Raw genomic sequence first — 23,441 nt, 5'->3', positions numbered from 1 at the left:
TTTAGGGTTTGTTTAGTTACTTGAGTAATATTAACCTGGTTACTCTATCACTGGGTTAGGAAATAAAATGACAGACATACTATCAATGGCAGTCAGATTAACTATTTACACAGACTTACATTGAAAACGTTAAGTTAAATTGCTCGTGACTTGGTAAGGATTACCTGTCATGCTCAGACAGTGTGGAGAGAAGAAAACAGAGAATGTATTTAGATCAGGTGGAGTTCAGTGTTGTGCCTCTACAAGACCACAAGATTGTCAAGGCTATATGAGGGTTTAAGGCGCGATGCCTGTGTGAATAAGAATGCTCCCAACACTGAATTAAAAGATGACTCCCGCTCTCCAGAAGGTTGACAGGAGAGGAATTAGATGATGATGCCAAACACACTGCAACAATCACATCCAGTGGTTTTTATAGGAGAGCTGGTGGTTTATTTTCTTTGACTGGAATCCTAGAACCCCCTCTGTCATAGAGCAGCTGTGAATAATTATCTAAAGAACAGAAGGAATCTCTACAGTTTATCAAAAGAAGACTGGTTCATCCAAAACATGTCACTAAAAATAAAGGAAAGTATTATATGTGTAGCATGGGGAAAAGTGAGGACAGTGATGTCCATATGTAGAACATAGAGCAGAGGTGTCACAGCAGGTTTTAATTAAAAGTTATTTTCAGTCTGGGGAGCTTTAAGGGGGCTGCTTCAATGTTCTGGACTGAATCCCATTTAACACATCACCTCTATCCACACAAAACCCACACCACACACTGAGTGTTTTCCCATCCGGCTGTCAGTAAGAAGCCACAACAGTCAATGTGGGTTAAATAACTCACTATTTACAAGACATGAAGACAGACACTGGCCAATTCACTCCCCAGAGTTCTTGGTCATAACAGAGCCATTTAAGCAGTTTGAGCTTCTGTAGTTTATGTCCAAGCAAAGCTCAGCTAGACTGCAAAAAAACAGAAAGAAAACAGAAATGATTACACCAAACAAACCAGGTACAGAAGGGAGCAGCCTCCAGGCAAAAAATGTGTTGACATGTGAGCGCAGGCAAGTGGAAATTACAAGTGAGATCAAAAGCTTCCCCATCAAAAAAAATGATGTAAATGTATACAGTAATACTGGATGTGCTGAATACTATTGGTTAATTTTAGATGGGAAACAATATATTTTTCATATTTTAAAAGTGGGCTTTCCCCCATGATTTGATCCACAATCTACTCCTCCTCCCCCTCCTTTACTTTGCAAACGGTAAGACGTTATTATTTCATCCTAACACTCAGTAAGTTAATCACATTTACTGTTCTAACCAGGCTGCGTCTTAGCTTTGATATGTCCATATTAAATGTTGTGCTTTGGTTTAGGTGCCATGTTAATCTTAATGCATGTTTATGGCAGCAGGAGGTGTGTGCAAATACAACTCACTGAACTGATTTTATTTGGTTTTAACAGTTTCCTCAATGTCCCCCACGCCGGCCTTTTTTAACAACCCTGGAAACACCCCTGCTGCACACCTGCCAGCAATCCTGACTATTCATTACTTTGTGTCCCAACTGCCTGGTCCTTAGTGTTCCCATATTATGTAGAGTCATCACAAGAGCACACATTTTTGAAATGCATTCAGTATTTAAATGAAACCTCCCTCAACACACAAACACCTCTAAGAAAGATAAAATCCTTCAGCGACCAGACAACAAAAACTCAAAGTGGCTGAAATCCCCAAATGACATCCTGACTGCACACAGAGCACTTTGTTTTCACAAGGAAACAAAAAGAGGAACATTTCCCAGTAAAAAAACACAAAAACAAAGACGAATCCTCTGGGTAGACACCCAAGTATCTTTTGCTCAAGTCTCACATACAGCAAAAAAGCCCAAAACAAACTCTGATACAATTCTTACCTGTTCCACCTGTTGCACTTTGACTGTAGGCTCTTTGTTTCTGCATTGACATCTGACTTTTTCATACACCACCGCAGCAGACCACATTAAACACTGCAGGAGCTTGCTCTGCCATCTTTTTGTAAATTTTCACTTTAATGTGAACACAAACTCACAGAGACACACGCACAAAGCTTGATACCCGACACTGCTGGATTCAGGTTTGGTAGTTTCTGCTCTGTTGGTGCAGAATCACATTTCGTTTTGTTCTCTGAGTATTAGTCAAAGTTTCTGTTTCAAACAAACCCAGAACACAAAACACATTTTAATCACTGAGTTTTATTGGCACTGTAAAGCCGCTTTGGTTAATATGTTTATTCGGATATTAAAAGTACATAACAATACTTTCAGTAGTTTTTCACAGTGGAACTATCACATGATAACAGAGTTGGTACAGTCACTTTATGAATGACATTATTGGCACAGTTAAGACAAATATTTAATCACATTTAGCCTCCAGTAATGATCAAAAGAAAGGGTTTAAAATTTGGGAAATACTTTCATTTTCACTTTCACATACATTAAACCTTTAAAATATTGGAAACCACAAAAATACATGATTATTTTTTTCCTGGACGTTTCATTTTAATGCAATTTGAGCAAAGTCATCTATGACAGCATAAAGGGAATAACATGTTGTGGCAGATAATTTCAAAAGAAACTTTTCTAACAGCTCAACAAATATCAACACAAACTGTTTGCGGGCAGTGTGTGTGCTAGCTAAAGCTGCACAAGAATGACGTAAGAAAGACAGAAGAGGAAGAAGAGGGGTTATATTTAAAGGTAAAGACTGCTCAGTGACATCTGTAAACTGTTACGATTACGTGTTATATTATCATTTTTTAATCAAACAGTGGGTCTGTTTATGAGAGAACAGACCGGGTACTCCGGCTTCCTCCCACCGTCCCAAGACATGCAACTTGTGGGGATAGGTTAATTGGATAATCCAAATTGCCACTAGGTGTAAATGTGCGAGTGAATGTGAGTGCGAATGGTTGTCTGTCCCTGTGTGTCAGCCCTGCGACAGACTGGCGACCTGTCCAGGGCGTACCCTGCCTCTCGCCCTATGACAGCTGGGATAGGCTCCAGCGCCCCCCGCAACCCTGAAAAGGATAAGCGGAAGCGAATGGATGGATGGATGGATGGATGGATGGATGGATGGATGGATGGATGGATGGATGGATGGATGGATGGATGGATGGGGTCTGTTTATGATGTGTTCTGATGAATTAAATGCTTTGATATTTTGAAACATCCTGCGAAACACACTGAGGTAAACTAATGTTGTACGTTTCAGAGGTTTTTCAGAGAGTTACACTGATGAATTTACAGTGAGGCAGTGTGTTGGACCGGTGTCCAGTGACTGTTGTGTTCATGGTCAAACTGGGTTACATCAAGTGTAGCCAATTTGATTTTAGGCAGATGATGATGTGTCCTACATAACAGATTCAAGCTGACTACATTCATTAGAATTGGAATACAGATTGGAATTTTGTTTGTACTCTCACATACTAACATAATTTTATTATTATTTTTATTATTACCACAAGCTTCAGTTAGCTTTGCACAAAAATCGCTGGTAGAAATATCCTCTAAAAGTACTTTTAGTACATCTCAGAGCCTGTATTTTTTTCACTTTTGAGTACTTTTACCAGAGTACTTTTTAAACACAGGTTTCTGTACTTCGATTTACATAAAGAATACTTCTGCTGCAGAACTAGGATATATTAATAATTACATTTTATTTTAGAAAATAGGGACGAGAAGTTTAAATAATGGGTTGACCTATTTAAAGACATTTTAAGAAAATTAAACTTCATGGATTTGAATTAAAAACTGAAAAGCACAACAAAGACCATCACAGTGCATCATTTTCTAAACTGACTGTAACCCTCAAGTGTGGAAGCGATTATAAATCTTTAGTCAGACTTATTTTAATATTGAAGAAGAAGAATCTGGTCAGCCCTGTTCCAATACACTGACAATCACAGTGATCTTGTGAGGTCTTATTCATCACTGCTTATCACCACAACCCTAACCCTATGGTAGAACAATATGCCATTTTTGCTTCTTTTTTTTTTTCAAATTCTTTGCAATCGTGGGAAGAAAAAAGTTATTTTAAGTAATGTGTATAAACAATTTATGTAAGGCTATTATATAGGAAAGAATACCTTTTTATATTTCTCAAAAAAACAGGTGTTGGTTCAGAGCTGGAGCCATTATTTGACCCTCACAGGGCTAATATTAGCTGTGATTAAATAAAGTTAATAAAGAAAACAATAATTTGATCCACAGTCAGCTAACGCTTTGGATTTATGAAACATTGCTTCTGTACACTGATGCACTTTGGCTCATTTTTTGGGTTCCTCGATCTCCTCCACCTCGCTGGACTCATCGACTATTTTGCCATTGATCACTGTTTGAGTGACGACTTTCACAATCTTCCTAGTCCTCACATCGGGGTCTTCTGTAACACAGGAGCGTGGATAACAAGGGTTAATCACACTAATGTTGGTAATCTAAAGCCACAGAAAGTGTCATTAACAGTGAAACAACAGTGCAATGCTTGCATAAGAAGTTTATATTGAGGCTACGAAGCGACACTGAGCCCGAGAAAAGGGATTCCTACTTTCCCCGAGTGAGTCATGTACTATTTTGATTTTTTTATGATCCCGTGTGAATATCAAGTGAACACATGTTCACAAAAGAGTTTGAATAGCGAAGGAAAGGATCAGATTTTCCTCCATTGTTGGCTTACTGGAAGAATTTAAGATGACTAAAAATACCCAGCTTTACAAGAGCAGACTATAAAAGACATAAAGGACAACAGCACTCAAGTCCTTTTTATACAGACGTCCTATAGAAGTCTGTACTGAAACATAGGACCCTTTTGCAGTAGTGATGAATTCTGGCCTCTGGTATGACACTGGATACCATTCAACAATGGTGTGGTATGGTATGGTATGGTTTTCAAACTTTTTTTTGCCCAGAGCGCACCAAAGTTTCGAGGCACACCTGCATTAAAGTGTGTAAAAATAGATTCTGTGGCCTCGATCATGCCTGCTTGAGGATAAGCACACGCACGAGAGCTGCAGAAACTGCTGGTGAGTATGCCTTCCTTTTTACCTTGGTTGCGTTTGAGTGATGTACATTTCATCACCAATGAGGTGAAAACCAGGCTTCGAACTCCATTATTTGTCTAAGCAAAGCTTTATTAAAATTTACCAAATAAGAGTGTGTTGCTCAGAGAGACTCCAAGCAGACTGAATTTTTTTTAAATGTAATAATAGTGATAAGACGTTCCATCTCTGCAAGCGATAATATCCAGTTAAGTTGGCCTTAAAACGCATTGCGATTGGTGGATTGTAGTGCGACAGTGTGCCGCAGTGTGTCACAAAACATTTTCAGAAACATGGACATCTGCATCGAGCCTTGAATTTATGTCACTCTGTCCCAAGTCACATAAATTCTCAGAAGCTTGAGGCACAGACAGCAGCAGACACCATGAATAAATATCTATTCTATTCTCTTGTAAAGTTCTCTGAAGTTCTCCTGTAGAGCACATTTGTTGGTGGGCTGTATTAAATGGCTGACAAGTGGACTTCCGCAACGAGTGTCAGGATGACTGTCTCTTGACAAGTGACATCACTCTGACCCAAGCAGACCTTAGCACACTTTTGAATGCAAAAACTATAATTATAAAAACCATAACTGTAAGATTAAGGTACTTCTAGTAACCTATCTGTGGCATCTGCCTGTAGTATGACACCCACAATTTCTTATACTGTATTTATAACTGTTTCTTTTGCTCTACTAGCAAATAACTTTTGTTATGAAAGAATTTAACACAAACCATCGACAGCCTTTATAGTTCTGGTTCAAATTCAGCAGTTTTAAAGCAACTCAACTCTGGCTCAGAAAACCTGTTGGATTTCAAGTGCTTCTCCCAGACTAGCATTATCCAACCTGAACTTGCAGATGACACGCTCAGAATGGAACAGATTTGTTAAATTTAATAATCTGAACTTACTTTTAAGAGGCGGAGGGAGTGGAGTTTCTTTCACCCTGTAGGACAAAATTATAATCAGTGAAGACAAAGCAGAAAGCAGGTTCAAGCAAATACAGTTCTGCATTGTGGGAAAAAACACTTTGTTCTCATGTTTTCTTTTTGTCTAATTATTTATTGTATTTTATATCTATTCTTTTTTTCACTGCAGTTATGGGCATCATTTATTACACCTTAATATTAATACCTAATATTCTAATATTCATACCAGTCAAGGTCATTACGCTTGTTTATTAAAACTAAAGTAAAAACTAAAAGTAGATGTGAAAAACATTTTAGTTAATGATTAAAAAATGTTTTAACAAACTGAAACAATTGTGCTTAGTGTAGTAAAAATGTTATTACATCTTGCTTGACGAGGCATTGATGCACATTTTTATTGAGAGTCTGACCATCAGTCAGGTGCTTTAAAAAAGTTATGTGTTTTTATTAGATTACCTGCACTGATTTTTCTAAATCTGGCCTCAGAGACATGTCCTCCATTCAGTAATTAAAAAGACTAAAACTAAAACTGAAACTAATAAAAACTATAGTAAAACTAAACATTTCCAAATTCTGAAAACTAACTGAAAAGAAACTAATATAAAAACAAAAAGTCAAATATGAAATAAATATACTAATTAGAAAACACAAAGCTATAATAACTCTGATATGAACAATCATAGTGAACTGAATATGAAGCTACAGTTGCTTATGGTTAGCTTAACTTTAGCTCTGTCCAAAGTTTAGTCTATACAAACGTATGTGCAAAAGTAAATAACCAAATAAAATATAAGGTGTTAATAAGCTTGACATTCTTGGTAGGCTGATTTTTCTGTCTAAATGCTACCCCCTTTTTTTAATCTGTGCTAATCTAAAACAAACTGTGGTCTAAATTTAGTGGACAGACACGATAATCTTATTTCTGCTAAAAAATGCACATATGTCCCAAAATGGAGAACAAGTCCTTTAATTCGAAGAATAATAAATGCACAAATGCCTCCTTCTTGTAGAAAGTATGTATAACTACAAGAGTCAATTGTTTTTTTGATAATATTCAAGTAAAATAATATGCATTTGAAAAGGAACTGGTCCTGTGACTGTTGTTATTTTGGGAGTGTGCATCCCTTAGGTTTGGATTTGTTTTTCTACTTGCTTACACGTCCTCTCCTTCCAGCAGCCTCCTGTAGGTGGCGATCTCCATCTCCAGGTTCTGCTTGATGCGCAGTAATTGCTCGTAGTCAGTCTTGTTGCGCTGCATGTCCAAACGCATCTGAGACAGCTCATCCTCCAGCTGTGTCAGAACGGCCTGAAGACGGTCCATCTCCACAGAGTACTTGTGTCCCGATTCTCCGAGATTTCCCTCTAAAACGCTAACCTGAAAACACAGCATACTGATGCTGAATGGCCACAACAGATAACATCTTCTCCTCCGTGTTACATAATTACTAAAGCTGGCTTGAATATTCAGACAGGTCACCACCAAACAATAGTAGAAAATTCGCTATATGCCATCAAGAACTGCGTTTAAGGAACAACTTTTTGTTTTATCCTGAGAAGCACAGATAACAGTGTGAGTGGCAGAAGCATGCTTGGTTAAAAACACATAATGTCTTTGGAAACAATAATCAAATTTTGGAGTTAGTTGTCCAAAATGTCGTCCTTTGCTTACTTAAGATGGTACTGCCCACTTTGACATTTAAAAAAATTGTTATTTGCTGTTTTCCAGATAGTAAAATGAAATAATTAATGCTCTAATGTCTGTGTGCTAAAGATGAAGCGTCACTAATGAGGATGTTGGCTTAGGGTGAAAGTAGAGTAGATTTGCCTTTTGGGGAATTAATTACAGAGCAATCACAAATAACAAAATAACAAAACAGCTGTTTTAATATTTAAAACTGCATGAACATTTTTATTTTGCTCTTAATGGCATATACAAGCTGCATTGGTCATCGATTGTGTAAACAGTGATTCCCGACAGTCAAACAAAGCCAGAAAATTTTAAAATGACACGTTATTCTTGATTTTCTGACTTTCTTTTAATCTTTAACTGTTAAATCTCATCAGTAGTGCAAATAGCTAAAATGAGGCACTGACTATAAGAAGCCGAAATGAAGCCGTTATAACGGCTTCATTTCGGCTTCTTATAGTCAGGAAGTAAATCTTTAGGAGACTAAAATGAATCAATTAAAACATAAAGGAGGATCAAAGCTGTGTTAAAGGTTTGACTTTGTTAAAGCTTTTCACATTTCAGAAAGTGGTACAGCAGTCTTAATTTTGGAAATGGCTGAAAAAAATATTAAGTTGTTAATTTATAAGTCTGCTCTAAAGGGGTGTATGGTCTTCATGTAACAGTAGAAACTTTTAGGATGAAGGTAAATACAGTGAGGATAAAATGTTAAAGCATCCGTATTAATTCACTGTTCACACGGACCATAAAGAGTGTCACCACTGTCAGACAATCAGTCAAAAGATTGCTGCTTTGTAATTTTACCTATTAAGAAGTTTTCCTGTCAGCACTATAATACGGCTGCATTCATGACTGTGTGATCAGGCTGAGCAAATATCTGAGAGCTATGTTTGCCTCCAGTGAACATGTCTGTATGCTGTACATTAGTTCTGAGTTCACAGGAAGTGGAGACAAAACACCAGGTTTTTGTGTCTTGTCACACTGATTGATTATGGAAGCATTATTAACCTGCTGTGTACATTGTATCTATACAGCAGCAGCTCTTCGCTGACAAAAAGACGGCAGCTGTTACCTATAGCTAGTCTCGACAAGTGTGCGGGGGAGGATGTGAGGATGTGGTGAGGACCAATCATTCATGTGCCCTCATACAGGGTTTCTAATGTCTCCATCTCACGGAAACCTCACTGCTGAAGAAGATAAGTAGGAAGAAAAGCCAGTGATTCACATGTATATGAACAAACTGTACTGTACCTGTTTACGAACGCTCTCAAGCTCAACTTCTAGAGCCTGAAGGAAACGCCGCCTCTCACCGAGCTCACTTTGCGCACAACGCAAAGCCTCGTTGCTTTCTTTGACCTCCGACTGTACTGCCTCTAACTGTAAACACATAACAACATAATATTCAAAACAATTCACCACAGCACTCATCTCAGGGTGCTTCATACTGTAAAGTAAAGACCCGACAACATTAGGTTGAGAACCCCCCAAAATCAGGCAATCGCTTATGACTTGGAGACACTGAGGAGGAAGAATGTGCTTTTTTTTTTTTTTTTTTTTTTTTTTTTTTAATTTGTTCATTTCAGGCACAACAAAAATACATATAATAAACATAAAGTGCACAAAACAAAAAGCAAAATTTGCCTGAAAAGGAGTGGGACGAAGAAAACTTATTAAATCCCACCCCTATACTCACTCATCAACAAAAAACAATAAACTTCCCGCAGCTACGCCCATCGTTGCAAACCAAACAAACCCATCAACAGCCCCGGGCACAAGCAAGCATCTCAACGGCAGCTCGCAAACAACAAATAGAACCTTCATAACTGAATACAGAATATATTAATTATAAATTGCGTTACCACAGGTAACAGGCAATAATAATTACATAGTAACAAACACACATACATATACATACATACACATATATCTACACACACATGTACATATATGTACATACATATGCACACACTTTTTTTTTTTTTTTTTTTGGGAATCCATACCAGCAATGGTAAGAGAACAGACATTACAGAGCACACCAAAACCATCATTGATTATACTGTGACCAGACCAACTGTTTGTAGAGGAATTTAAATCTATGAATATTTTGCATTGTTTCAGTTGTAAACTCAGACTGTTCCAGATTTTCACACCACATACAGACACACAAAAACCTTTACGGGTTGTTCGAGTTCTGGGTAATTTGAATTCTCCGAAGCCTCTCACATTATAAAACCCTTCTCGAATTTCAAATATAGTTTGTAAATTTGCAGGTAAAAGTTTATTAAAGGCTTTGTATAAGATTATGGATGTATTGTAATTAACCAGATCCTGGAATTTAAGTAACTTTGCCTGAAGAAAGAGTTTGTGAGTATGATCTAGATAACCAGCCTTGTGAATAATACGCAGTGCTCGCTTTCTGTACTGTGACTAATGGATTAGTTGTATTTTTATATGTATTTCCCCACACTTCCACACAATATAAAAAAATATGGAAGAACCAGGGTACAGTACAGAGTACGAAGTGCATCTTTATCAAGGTATGGTTTCACTTTGTTCAAAACTGCGAGGCTTCTTGAAATTTTGGTTTTTATGTGTCTGACGTGGGGTTTCCATGAAATTTTGTTATCAATTACGACTCCCAAAAATTTGTTTTCACTCACATTATCAATTGGTACACCTTCAATGATAATTGGTAATTCTATATTATATTTTAAATTACCAAAAAACATTGCTTTAGTTTTATTTATATTTAATGATAATTTATTTATATCCATCCATTTTTTTATTAATTTTAGCTCCCTGTTTACGGTCATTACAAGATCTTTAACAGGAAGAAACCAGAACCAAGATCAGGGCGGAGCAGTTATCTGCTAAAACTGGTTTGGTGATGACAGAGAAGGGAAGGGAAAAGAAAATTAATGTAGTAGCATAAAAATGCTTAATGAGTAACAAGAGGTGAAGTACTTGATTACTTTCTAGCAGCCTAAGCTGGATAACTAAGCAATGTTTCAGGTTAACATGATGCAGCGCTAACTATAAGCCAAAAATGAAAGTTTGAAGCCTAATCTTAGTATATAATTGAACCTAGTTAGGGAGGTGGTTCTGGTAGCTGAAAGCTTTGCTTCCAGTTCTATTTTTAGAAACTCTGGGAACCAGACGAAGGCCTGCAGTCTGAGAGTGAAGCACTCTGATAGGATAATATAACAACTTAAGGTCTTTAAGATGTTATGTGGACTGACTCTTCAAGACTTTCTATGCAAGGAGGATTTTAAATTAAATGATGAGCTTAACAGGAAGCCAGTGAACAAACAAGGGACGAATATGATACCTCGCTCTCTCTCTTTCTCTTTTCATTTGGACCAACTGACAGTTATTCAGGGAGTTTTTAGGACATGTTGATAAAAAGGAATGACAATAATCCCGACTAGCTGTAACCAATGCATGGTTTAGTTTTTTAGGTTCACTCTGCAACTGGATGTTTCTAACTTTGACAATATTGCAGAGATGAAAGAAAGCAGTCGTACATATTTATTTACTGTGGGGAAAAGACAGAAGAACAAGAGCTGGTTTGTGCAGTTACACACCTTCTTCAGGTACCAAGACTCAGCCTCCTCCTTGTTCTTGCGAACAATACCCTCATATTGGACTCTGAGTTCAGCCAAGATGGCCCCAAGATCAGGACTTTGAGCCGCATCCACCTCCACGTTCACCTGCTCATTGTCCAGACGGGCCTTCAGGGAGTTCATTTCCTGCAGACATTTAAAGAAGGAATGAGGGAAAAAAACAGCATCTCACTGTAGATGCACTATAATGTAAATCATGGTTATAAGAGAAATATTTTGATGTAAAAACACAATTGAAGAGCCACAGTGGGTCTTCACATTTGACTTGACTTATATACAGTACTTTCCTTACGCACACAAAGCACACTGACACGACAACATGTGCTGTACTTTGTTTTGAGATTTGTGCGTTTAACTTAAACTTTTCTTCTCCACCTTTTAATCCACCAACTTCAACTTCAAGTGGTTTTAGTACACTTAGTACTCTCTGATGATACAGACACTGAGCAAACAAAACGAATATGTGTGTAAAAGAGCTGCTATATTAAAAGAAAACCATTAACATTGTTGACATTTGTTTGTTTGCATTTAGTCATTTAAATGTCTCTGGTGGATTAAGCTTGTAAACTGAGATGTTCAGGGACCAGAGCTGAAATTAAGAAAAGGTCTGATGTTCAGATGGAAAAAGCCTGTTGAGCCTGCTCGTTTTATTTGTTTGTTTTTTATAAAGGAGGAGCTTTGAGGCTTCCTTTTATTTGGCGTGAGACTGTTTTAGCAGCGTGAGACTGAAGGTGAAAGTCATGCCATCAGCGTGAGAGTTGGTAAATCTGCTTTAACATCATCCACGTTGCCTAATTGGCTGTTTGTTTTCAATGAGCTAACCTATTGCTACAGCAGATGTAGGTTAGAGTCAATCAAAACTCTAATGTACTTTGTTAAATTAGCTTTACAGCTGTGCAACTTTAGTGTAAACCTGGTGCTGCAGATGCTATTCAGCAGTGAACTCATAAAACCTCTTACAGTAGTGCACAGCATTGCCAAAACCACACCCCATCTCCATCATTAAGTAGCTTTAGTTTATGTCTGTGAAGGTTCTCAGTCATCCAGGCCATCGAAGTCTAAGGAGCTTGGAAAGAAAAGCGTCTGGACTTTAAGTTTCTTGAATTCAAGTGAATTCAAGAAACTAGCATTCTGTTTCTTCCTGCTTCATTGCAGTGGTCTGTTGTGTATTTAGTTCTATTGAAGTTTCTAAACTAGACTAGCTTTAGTTTAGTATTTGTATTCTCAGGTCTTAGTTTTGCTAAGTTGGCTCATATTCACGCCTCCCCTGTGTTCCCTGTGACTTCTTGTGAAGTCAGTCTTGTTTCAGTGTTTGTTTATCTTTCTGTCTTTGTGTCATGTCTGAGTTTCTGTTTCCGTGTTCTGTTTCTTCCTGTTTCATTTCGGTGGTCTGTCGTGTATTTAGTTCTATTTGCCTGTCACCTGTAATTAGTTACAGCTGTTCTCACATCTGTTGGGTTAGGGTTTTATGTACATATGTGTGTGTGTGTGTGTGTGTGTGTTGTCTCATTCATCTCTTACCCTTTATCACAGTCTCTCTCATGGCTGTGTCCTTCCTCGTGCATTTCCCCAGAAGAGTTGTACTTTCAGCACCTGACCTGCTGCTCTTTGTTTACTTAAGAGCTGTGCAATAAAGTTGTTCTTGAATTTTAATTCTTGTCTTCCTACCTTTGCCTACCTTGACACCTGTAATAACATCAGCTACATGTGCAGGACTAATGCCACAAAATCAGGTCAGCTTTCGTATCACAGAAACACAGAAACTTCACAGCTCTCCGCTAACTATTTTATGCCACCATTTTTCACTTCCTTTTACATCTTTTCAGTAGTTGTAAAGTTTTTATTCACAACATATGAAGCCTCAAGAAAAAGTCAGTGCCAACTGATAATCTTCAGAGTACTAGCCAAATATAATAAGATTTTTTAAAGAAGGAATGCCACAGTGAATTAAAAGTTATTACTGTATTGTTCATAAAGCTCACAATATAATTAAAGTTTAAATGAGTGATGAGTTTAAATGATCACTGTAGCTGCCTAAAAGAGTGTCACCACAGGTTGTGTGTCAGAAGGCTACATCTACTTCACCCTTGCTACAAACTAATTTCTGAGACATTTATTTGGTAGCGGCATCAACACCCCTTGGGTTTTGCAGTTCTTACTTGCTGCAACAATTAGAAAATATTTGTGTTTTTAGATTCTCGTTTTGAGAAAAATTAGATGTGTTTTGAAATTTAAAAAGCTGCACTGTACAGTTATCATAACACTATAATTACAGTCAGTCAAATTTTACACATTTTTAAAACAAAATAAAAAAATTCCCTCCGTGCAAAATTCAGTCTATATCCTGGACACCACACCTGACTGCCTAAACACACACAGACTGCTGCAATGACTGGGCTCAAACACTCCTGCTTTGTGTACATTGGAGTTACCTCGTTATCTTGAAGCAGTCTGGTTACAAAGATGAAGGGTGTGTCCCTGTACTTATATTATCGTATTTCAGACACCGAACACTGTTTAAACCTTGTGGGAGAAAACACAAATTGACCTGGCAGAGAACTAGTTTATATGAACTTGTGTCTTGTGAAGAAGATTATAATAATGGATATGTAAACACTGTTTAATCTCATGTAACCTTCGTTTTGGCAGCAGTCTCACCTCCTGGTGGTTCTTCTTGAGGAAGTAGAGCTCCTCCTTCAGGCTGTCCAGGTCTCCTCGGAGAGTGGCGATGATCTGGTCGTGATCTGACTTTGCTCTCCTCAGAGCCTGACAGTCCCTCTCTACTGACTGGCACAAGGTGGCCTCTGCCTCCCATCTGCAGTTTAAAAAATCAGCATTAAAGATAAGTTTAAATCAAATAAATCAACTGTCACACTTGTGCTGTAGCTCTGCACTTGAGAACAGAAATATCTGATGTAGTCAGGTTGGATATGAGGAATCAACAGAATAACAGCTGTCCCATGTGTTGTGTTGAAGAGATTTCATATAGCAATTTGTACCACAATTTTGTGGCAAGTCAGCCAGGCAAATCAATAAGAATGCACACATACATTATCCACAACGTTCTGGGAAAAGCTAAAATTTCTTGAGGAAATGGGGGTAAATGCAGAAAGTAATCACAGAAACTACTTTTAACCTGCCAGCTCTTCCTGTACACTTTATCCAGGTAGCAACGTTACCCATGGCGCATAAAGCATTTCTAGTTGTGTGAATGTGTCTGAAGCGGCTACTTCCTGCTGTCTGCACATGTGAGACATCTGTGGAAAATATCCCAACATGATTCCCTGTAAATTCTCACAAGTTCATCTTAAGAGAATGGAAGTTCATCAGTAAACATGTGCAATATTAGACCAGGTTTCTACCTATTGTGTACATTATTGACAAATACTCATTGTCATGAGATCTGAAAATACTGCAGGTTATTTAATACAATCTTTCTGTACCTATAGATCAAAAATATTCCTGCTTGTGCATAAAGAAAATGACTTTTGAACAAGTAGCCGAACACTTCCATGCTATTTTCATTTTTCCTTAAGTACCTCAGGAGGCAACTACCTCTCAAAGAAAATCAGTTTCCATAAAATCCTACAGTAAAATATCCAACTTTACAACTTTAGATAGCAGATTTAGAGCCTGGTAACTCGTTCATGTGGATACTGGTGTTGGGGGTGTTGACACTTTGATTAACAGGCACCTGATAAAGGCAGCTGGAGCTAATTAGTAATTCTTCTGCTAATTTGACACTTAGGCCACTCAGGAATGGATGCACAAATGTGAAAAATAGCATGCAAACTCCTGCAAAGCTCTGTGTTATTAAGGTCCACACTCACTTTGCTGTAAATACCATGAATCACTGTCAGCTGACATAATACTCCCACACGATAGACCACAAAACATACCATCAACACACTGTGAAAAACACCAGCAGCAGGTATTTCCTGACTCTGTCACCTTTAGCTTCACCTTGCCAACTGTAGAATCTCCGTAAGGGGACGATCCTCTTTCTGTCCTGCACCATCTATCATATTCTCCTCTAACTGACGTGCCATTGTTCGGTACTGGAGCACCCACCGTGGGAATAAGGCATTTATTTCGGCGCCTGACAGAAAGGTCATTTATTCATACTGTTTTGCAGTCTGGCGCTCCCATGTGAACATTCACAGCCAGGGAAAAGGCTGCAGTGTGACACTCACTTGACCCTGAAGTCATCAGCCGCCAGCTTGGCATTATCAATCTCCAGCATTATTCGGGCATTCTCCAGTGTCTTCCTTCTCACCTAAGTGGAAGAACACAATGCACAGCAAGTTAAAATCACGTGTAGTTTTAATGTGTCTAGCTTTAACATATGTTAAATATTAATGTGTTAAGCTGAGTTCTTCCACCAAAACTGTACATCAAATTAGAGAATTCATGACAAGACATCACGCACAAATATGAAAAAAATAAATAAATCTCAAGACAGGAAGTCTTAAAATTAATTGTATAGTCTAAAGCACTAGACACTGACCTCCTGTCCAATGGCATGGGCCTGTGCCATCATCCCCTCAATGTCGTGCCCTTTTGGAGCTCTCTCCAACATAAGCTGCTTGATCTTCACCTCCAGCTCAGCATTGGATTTTTCCAGCGACCGTACCTTGTCCAGGTAGTTGGCCAGCCTGTCGTTCAGGCCCTGCATGGTCTCCTTCTCGCTGATGCTGACACTGAGGCCATTGATGGAAAGGCTGGAGCCCAGCACGTTGAGGCCATTGCCCAGAGAGAGGGAGCGTGACAGACTGCCGATGGAGGAAAGATTGGAGACAGCGGGTTTGGAGCGGATGCTGCGTCCACTGCCCCTCACAGAGATGCTGGAGAAGGATGGCTGCCACACCGAGCGCACAGAGAGAGCAGAGGCCATGGTGTCCACTACACAGATAGTTAGATACATTTGGGTCAATAAGGATCAATAAGGAAGACAAAAACACACCTAGAGGTCTTTTTATGCCTATCATACACCAGAATACTCTGAAAGGGCTAAAAGTCAAGGCACCCTGTCATATCTTAAGCTAGTATGTCATTAGGCTATAACATTGTTCAAAGAATGGAGTCATTATTTACAAGACTATAACTAGTTTCCTTTTGAGATGATTTCCCATCAATAAAATAAAATAAAATAAAACTATTAGTAGATTGATACATGAATAGGCTGTCATGGCCACTTTTGTCTTATTTTGTTCTCAAAATCACCCAAAAGGAAAAAATAGAAAGTACTTCAGAATAGACAACACTGGTTAGGAAAACAGAGAGCGCACACCTATTGGTTCTTAAAGTCACATGATTAATCCAGCAAGCTCAGCCATGTGATTTGTCTTGTTGGATTTGATAGATCTGAAACAACTCTGACTGAGTTTTATGACTTTCTACTAAACGATTACCAAAAATGTAACAATAAATGATTTTCTTGAGATCCTGAAAAACTTAAAAAGTCATTTGAATCACTCTGTCTCCCTGTCTCCCTTTTTCAGGTTTCTGTTGAACATTCAAGCAGGAAATATTACCAATCATATTTCTAATCTACTAAAGAAACATTGTGTTTGAAATACAAGTGCAGGATACAAAGCATCATCAGTCTTTCCTCGTCACAGAGTCATTTAAAAAGAACAACAGTGAGGATCAAGTAAATTTCAAGTCCCTGAGAGCTTTACATCATCCAGAAAATGTGTTCCCTGTTGTAATTTGATGAAGAGAAACAGAGAAGGACAAAAACAGTATTTACCTGGAGCTCAGTTGTTCAGTTGGTCTCTTCTGGTCGCTGATGGTGAGAGTGACTGTTGTTGCTGGAGCAGCTTTCACAGGTGAGTCCGGCTGTAGAGGATCAGCTGTCCTGGCTGGGGAGGAGCCAGTCATCAGCAACAAAGAAGAGGATGCAATATGACACCTTGTGGAGGACTGAAAAAATACAGAGGTGCGCATGAGTTTAAATCAATGTGTCCTTTCATTGGAGGAAAAACCTGTACTGCTACTGTCAGTATAGTTTATAGTTTAACCTGCTTTTTTCAGGTAATATAAGTATATCTAAGATGAATATGGCAGAAAAAAATGTTAAAATGAGAACAAATGTAATAGTTTGCTGGGGTAAAAAAAGTTGTATTCACTCAATATTGTTACATAAAAAACAAACCGGTCCTACCCAGCAGAAAATTTGGCCTTTACTGCTATATTTGTCCTCACAATAGCTTCCTCAGACTTGAATCTGACCTGTCTCTTTCCACAGTGGTTGTATTGAGAGCGGACACAATGGCTTTAGAGTGATGTGAGAAGGCTTCACCTGAGGACGGCCAGCCAGGATGGGCAGAAACGAGAGGAAACGGGAACAATGAAGAGAAAGAATGAAAAGAAAGTGAAGACCCCTGAGAAATACACAAAGAAATGCAGGGCGTAGGTGTGGATGAACTGGAAACCTGGCTTATATTTACACACACACAGACACACACACCCACATCAACATGAACACGCACCATTTTATAAGGGTGAATTGTCTCTCAGCCCTCTATTTCCATCTTAGCGCATATAATCCCCTGTTACTGTTGAAAACATGTATGACTTTTGATTTCTTTGGGCTTTATTATGCCAAGAAGATCAGAGCTCTCAGTGACAGTGACCTGATTTAGTGCTGTATGAATTACATCTCATTGCACCCATCCCCGCCCAGCACTCGTCTGCATTGGCCGGCTACATTCTGGGACAGCTCAAGGTGGAAACTTTCTTTTGTGCCGTTTCTAAGCTAACCGTACAAGCCACCTATCACCCGTCTGTTTCTACAGGCTGCAGGCACACTAACATTAATGACTTAAAGCTGTCCAACTTGGCCCAGAATGAATCAAACAAATGGATAATTAACTTAAAATAAATGTGGTCTTAACTGCAGGACAAGTGTGTCTGTATTACTGTGTCACTACATCATAGTGTAATACAACTGGATGCATACATGTTGTAAAAATACACTTGTGTTGATATTCGTTACATTTTTCTCATGTATGTGTGGGATCTTTGTTCCTTAGACAAAGGGGAAAAACCATAAAACGGATTCTCACGAGGACTGAAGCAAGACATAGCAAGGATACAGCGCCTTCATGCGGCTTAAAACACATACTACAGCAGAGAACTTCAGTATTTTCAGACACAAGTTACTTGAATCGTAAAGAGCCATGGTATGAAAATTAAAAGTTATATAGAAATATAAAGATTTATATTCCAATAAAGTGCGCAACTCTTGACCTACTCCTGATTTCTTTATGACCCAGACATTCTTGTAATTTTTTAAAGCGGTCTTGAGCTGTAGGTCTCTAGGCTTTGGCTACTTCACTCATACTTCACAGTCCAGTCTTTGTATCTGACCATTTTCAGAAGAATTATGTTTAAGTTACTTAGAAATTATTCTTAAATCATTCAAGCACAAAAAGGGAATCTATAACTCAAGGGACGAATCAGTGCTGTTGCTACACACAACAGATGACTTGAGCTATTAGTCCAAAACTAAGGATATCTTGGCATGTTCAGTGTCTCCTTGAAAAATTAAGTAAATATGACAAATGGAGGTTGTAGGCTTCAAAAATGCTATCTACCGCAGATGAAAAGCATCTAAAAGTCCTTTCCTTAAGAAATATTGGGAGAAATACAGCAAATCCCTGACACAGGTCCAGTCCAGGTCAGGAGAGAAGTACAAAGGTGAGTGTCTAAAGCCATGATGGAGCCTCTGTCATGGGTTGGGTCTGTATTTCAGCCAGTGGTGTTGGGGGATCTTGTCAAAATGAATGGAATTGTGAATAATCTGATGTCTGTGAAGGTTCTCAGTCATCCAGGTCATCGTACTCAAAGGAGTTTGCAAAGAAAAGCGTCTGGACTTCTTTAAGTTGCTTGAAGACGTTTCACCTCTCATCCGAGAAGCTTCTTCAGTTCTAAGGTCAAATGGCCGAGAGTCCCAGATTTAAACCTTAACGCCCACTCACATCCTGGGCCATCTGACCTCAGGAATTCACATGACGAGGTGGGGCCAGGTTTCACAATAAGCTCACCCGAAACCCTGGCTGATTAGGTCCCACACCCGCTTTCACACCTTGGCTCATGTGATTAGAGGATCACCAGGGGGTCCTTTGTCCCTCTTTGGGGGGATACTCCCACTGGGTTTAAATCTGGGACTTTCGGCCATTTGACCTTAGAACTGAAGAAGCTTCTCGGATGAGAGGTGAAACGTCTTCAAGCAACTTAAAGAAGTCCAGACGCTTTTCTTTGAATAATCTGATCAGCATAGTTTCATTTTTCCCAAACACGTAACGTAACGCAGACTACTAAAGCCATGCTGGTGGCAATACTGTCAGTCATAGATTGGCGTCCCCAGAGCCCAGAACGCAACATCCCTGAAGCAGTGTAGGATCATCTTGACAGAGAACGGAACAAAAGGCAGTTGACATAAAAAGCTTCTTCTTCAAGAGGCCTTCAAGACTAACTAGCAAAATTCCAAGAAGGCTTACCTGAAAGTGTTTATAAAAGTGAGCATACCAAATATTGACTTTCAAGCTTACTATAAATTGCCCTTATTTGCTGTATTCAATGTAGGTTTGCACAAGTTTAAATAAATCACTTCAATTATTTCCCACTTTCATGTTAAAATTATTCAAAAGTTCGAGATAGGTTTAAGCTCAAGACACAATATCTTTCGATAAGGATAATGATTTATGTGGTGCTTCTGTTTAGCTTACAATACTGAAAAACTGGAGAATAACTGGAAAAACTGCTTCTTAACGTGCAGACTTTAAATTAGACTACAGCCAATATAATCTATAAATAATGTATAAAGTGATTGCACATGTTGTCCTCATGCTTTTGATATCCCATGGCCTGGAATAAGGACAACTTTAGCCTTAGCAGGCATCTCATTCCAGTATGGCAGAAGCTCAAACTGGATACAAAACAAATATAACTTTTTCATGTTGTCTTTCCCATATCTTTATCAGGCCATTACCATGAGACTGATAAATTATTCTGGACTGGTGATAGACTTTATATGATCAAACCTTTAAGTGTACTACTACAAGATTCACAAATAAGTGTACTGGGTGTACTTTCGTAAAGTTTTGTTTTTTTTTTTTTTTGCAAAAGGGGAGGAGATAGCATTAAACCCGCAGGTCACTGTGGCCCATTTTAAAGTCTGAAAACTTCATGGGACCCAACAAAACCTTTCTCTGATTACCCCACGAGCTGAGAATGAAACACTTTCTTCTTTGTGTTTCTATCAATTCACTTATTTGGGAATCTCCATTAAAACAATAATCTGTAATTTTAAAGTGCAGTACCTTCACGGCCCACAAGGGGCCGACAGACCACACTTTGGGAATCACTGCTTTAATAACTTTGAAAAAGCCATCATCAGCAGCCATACGCCACATAACTGACATGGAAATGGTTGAGTGCAGAGATTAAAAACATTTAGATCTTTCTTGTAATACACTACAGTGACTTCTTCTTTACTTTATATCTATTTAGTATTTGTCCAGGACTGAATTATAGGAGAATTTGAAATTTCTGAATGTGTCTGTGGAACCTGTGGAAATGGAGGAAGCTATACAGACATGCATGATATACAGAATCATTTCATTTAAGCTCCATCTGAGAGGGTAAAATGTAGTAATTTAACAGCATTCTCAGCCTTCAGGTGTGCTTTAGTGCCACTGTCTTTATATGACATGCAGCACCTAATCATATCAGTCTTCAACATGTCTCAGGAGATTGATTCAGAATCTGCTCCAGCTTCTTATAAATCAAACTTAAGTGCAGTGATGTTTCAAAACCAGTTGTCATTTCCCCAAAGTAAACACTATCTGGGAACCTGCTGTGGAGTTCTATGTTTATTTTTGCATGGTGCGTGGTTGGCCGTCAGCCTGGGTGAAGTGAATCATAAGTTTCAGCTATTTCCTTGCCTTTCGTCAGGGCCCCTGCTCTCATGTGCTACTGTAAGAGTTATCGTTTACACACACAAAAAAAGGTTCTTTGTTTATTTCTATGACTTTCTACAGCGCACTATGCAAAGGCCCAAAATCCAGAGCCAAATAAATTCCTTTTGCTTTGTTTTGACTTTGTTTGGAAACACGATACCAAATACAGTTGTGCAGTGCTTTTATAGCCAGGGTTAAATGGTAGGGCTGTGCAGTATCTATATTTAAACAAAACACTCTAAGCCATAAAGTAAATTCACTGTGGTCCAGTTTTCCTAAAGAAAGGACATTTCACCTAAAAATGCTCACTCATGTAGTGTTAACCATCACGCTGTTTGTCGACGTGGTCTAGCTCTGAAGCCTCAAACAATCCACTTTTGAGGGACAAATTTAGAGTCTTAGAATGAGAAAAGATGAAAATGTTGATGGTTGATGACATTACATTTACAAGTGAGACCTCTGCAAATAAACACCTGTTTTTTGGGAGGAAATTAGCAAAGTCATTGCTGTTTGGCTGACAGCTGGAGGACTGCAAAAGATGAGAAAAGAAAAGAAAGAAAGAGAAGGCTATTATAACCAGATCTAGGTTATGCAAAGGACTGTAAAAAAATTTTAAATTTAAAATCAGTTATAATTATGGTTTCCAACAATTATGAAATAAGATAACTGAGAAAAGAAATTGCATCATTTTTCCTTTCTTATATATTTTTTTTCACCATAATTGAGCAGCCCTGGTTACAGGTAATAAAAGCTAATCTAATCTAAAAGCTAATCATAAGTATCAATCTTTAAAAGATACTGGAGCTCTTAGACACTCTGCAACACTTTTCATAACACCCAACTATGCTAAGGCTGAGCAGTATCAATAAGTTTACAACTAAAAATTTGCAATAAATGTAGCTAGCAGCGGAGCGGAGTAGCTAGCAAACCTATTTTCCTTGTAACTTTATTGACAAAACTGATAATAAAATAATAAGAATATAAACTGTTATTATATAAAAAATATAACAAAATAACTAACATGATGCATAACTGAAAAGAAATAAATACATAAAAAAATCACATGATGAAGTATCTTCTCAATTATAGCTGATTAGCTGCTTAAGCTAACATTAGCTTAAAAGGAAAGTTTAAACATGATAACTGCTGTATAAATGAAGTAAACTGTCAATATCATGAAAACTAAATTTGAAGCTTCTTATACTAAAATGTAGGAAAGGCTACATTTTAGCATAGGAAAGGCTAGTTGACACAAATCAGTCAATCACCAGTCAATCTTCCAGTTGTAGAAGGAAACATTAACTTGAATAACCACTTGTTACAAAAGAGACATGCAGAACAGCATCTCAAAACAAACCTTGAAGCAGATCGGCTACAGCAGCAGAAAACCACAGTATGTGCCACTCTTGTCAGCTAATAACAGGAAACTGACGCTATTCACTGGGGCTTAACAAAATTGGACAATAGAAGATTGGAAAAACACATGTTCTGGAGAGTCTCACGTTTGCTGTAACATCCAGATAGTCGATCAGCGTTAACAAAATGAAAGCATGTCAGGGGTGTGGAAGCATTCCTGGAGGGGGTATTTACTTGGAACTCTTTGAGCCTCTTGGTACCTATTGAGCATCATTTAAACTCTACAGCCTAGTTGAGTGTTGTTGCTGTTATGTCCAGCTCTTTATGACCACAGTGTGTCTGTCTTCTCATGTTTCCTTCCAGCACATCTCAATCTGGTCACCTTCGGGATGTGGTGGACATGGAGATTCCTATCATGTAAGATGTGAACACTGAGAATCATCATTTACATTAAATTCGCAGTTGATACAGTCTGATTTTATCATGTCAGCATAGTCTAGAGCCTTGTAAGATGTTTGCAAGTAAGGAATTTAACTTATACTGAGTCAAAATAAAAAACAAAGGTTTAAAAATGCTGTAAGAATCGAGAACATAATGAAAGCTCAAAGCTGTGATGCCCTGTCTTGCAGCTCCTCAGTACCCCTGATCTGAATGGTGGAGAAGGAGAAGCAAAGTTAGAATGACTTTTAGAGCCACAGTAGCAGCCTTAATGGGAAATACATCTGATTGAAATACACCAGAATGATCTTTTAATATGCTTAGCTGATGTTTTAACTGGGAGAGTTTCATGCCAAGATGTAGATAGACATCCACTGTGAGT

General features: G+C 38.3%; 1 protein-coding gene across 1 annotated transcript; it reads right to left on the bottom strand.

Moving 5' to 3' along the window:
- Nucleotides 1-3,026: 3,026 nt before the first annotated feature.
- Nucleotides 3,027-22,711, bottom strand: krt1-c5 (keratin, type 1, gene c5). Its single transcript, XM_031747315.2, has 10 exons — nt 22,623-22,711; nt 17,050-17,222; nt 15,805-16,199; nt 15,491-15,573; nt 13,956-14,112; nt 11,259-11,423; nt 8,926-9,051; nt 7,145-7,362; nt 5,970-6,004; nt 3,027-4,406 (listed from the first exon to the last, which is right to left on the bottom strand). Exons 3-10 carry the CDS (start codon nt 16,189-16,191, stop codon nt 4,291-4,293), a joined length of 1,287 nt encoding a protein of 428 aa, XP_031603175.1. The 5' UTR covers nt 16,192-16,199; nt 17,050-17,222; nt 22,623-22,711; the 3' UTR covers nt 3,027-4,290.
- Between the last annotated feature and the right edge of the window lie 730 nt (nt 22,712-23,441).

This window comes from Oreochromis aureus, linkage group 12, assembly GCF_013358895.1.
Source record: "Oreochromis aureus strain Israel breed Guangdong linkage group 12, ZZ_aureus, whole genome shotgun sequence".
Lineage (NCBI taxonomy): Eukaryota > Metazoa > Chordata > Actinopteri > Cichliformes > Cichlidae > Oreochromis > Oreochromis aureus.
This window is presented reverse-complemented; position numbering and strand designations above follow the sequence as displayed.

What these genes read in the sequence shown, in the direction of transcription:
- krt1-c5 (XM_031747315.2), bottom strand. Translation starts at nt 16,191, where the DNA reads ATGGCCTCTGCTCTCTCTGTGCGCTCGGTGTGGCAGCCATCCTTCTCC. An exon ending in TTGAGAGCGTTCGTAAACAG is followed by an intron (nt 7,363 to 8,925) that starts GTACAGTACAGT and finishes CTGTGTTTTCAG; the next exon opens with GTTAGCGTTTTAGAGGGAAA. An exon ending in CTGCTGGAAGGAGAGGACGT is followed by an intron (nt 6,005 to 7,144) that starts GTAAGCAAGTAG and finishes TTTGTCCTACAG; the next exon opens with GGTGAAAGAAACTCCACTCC.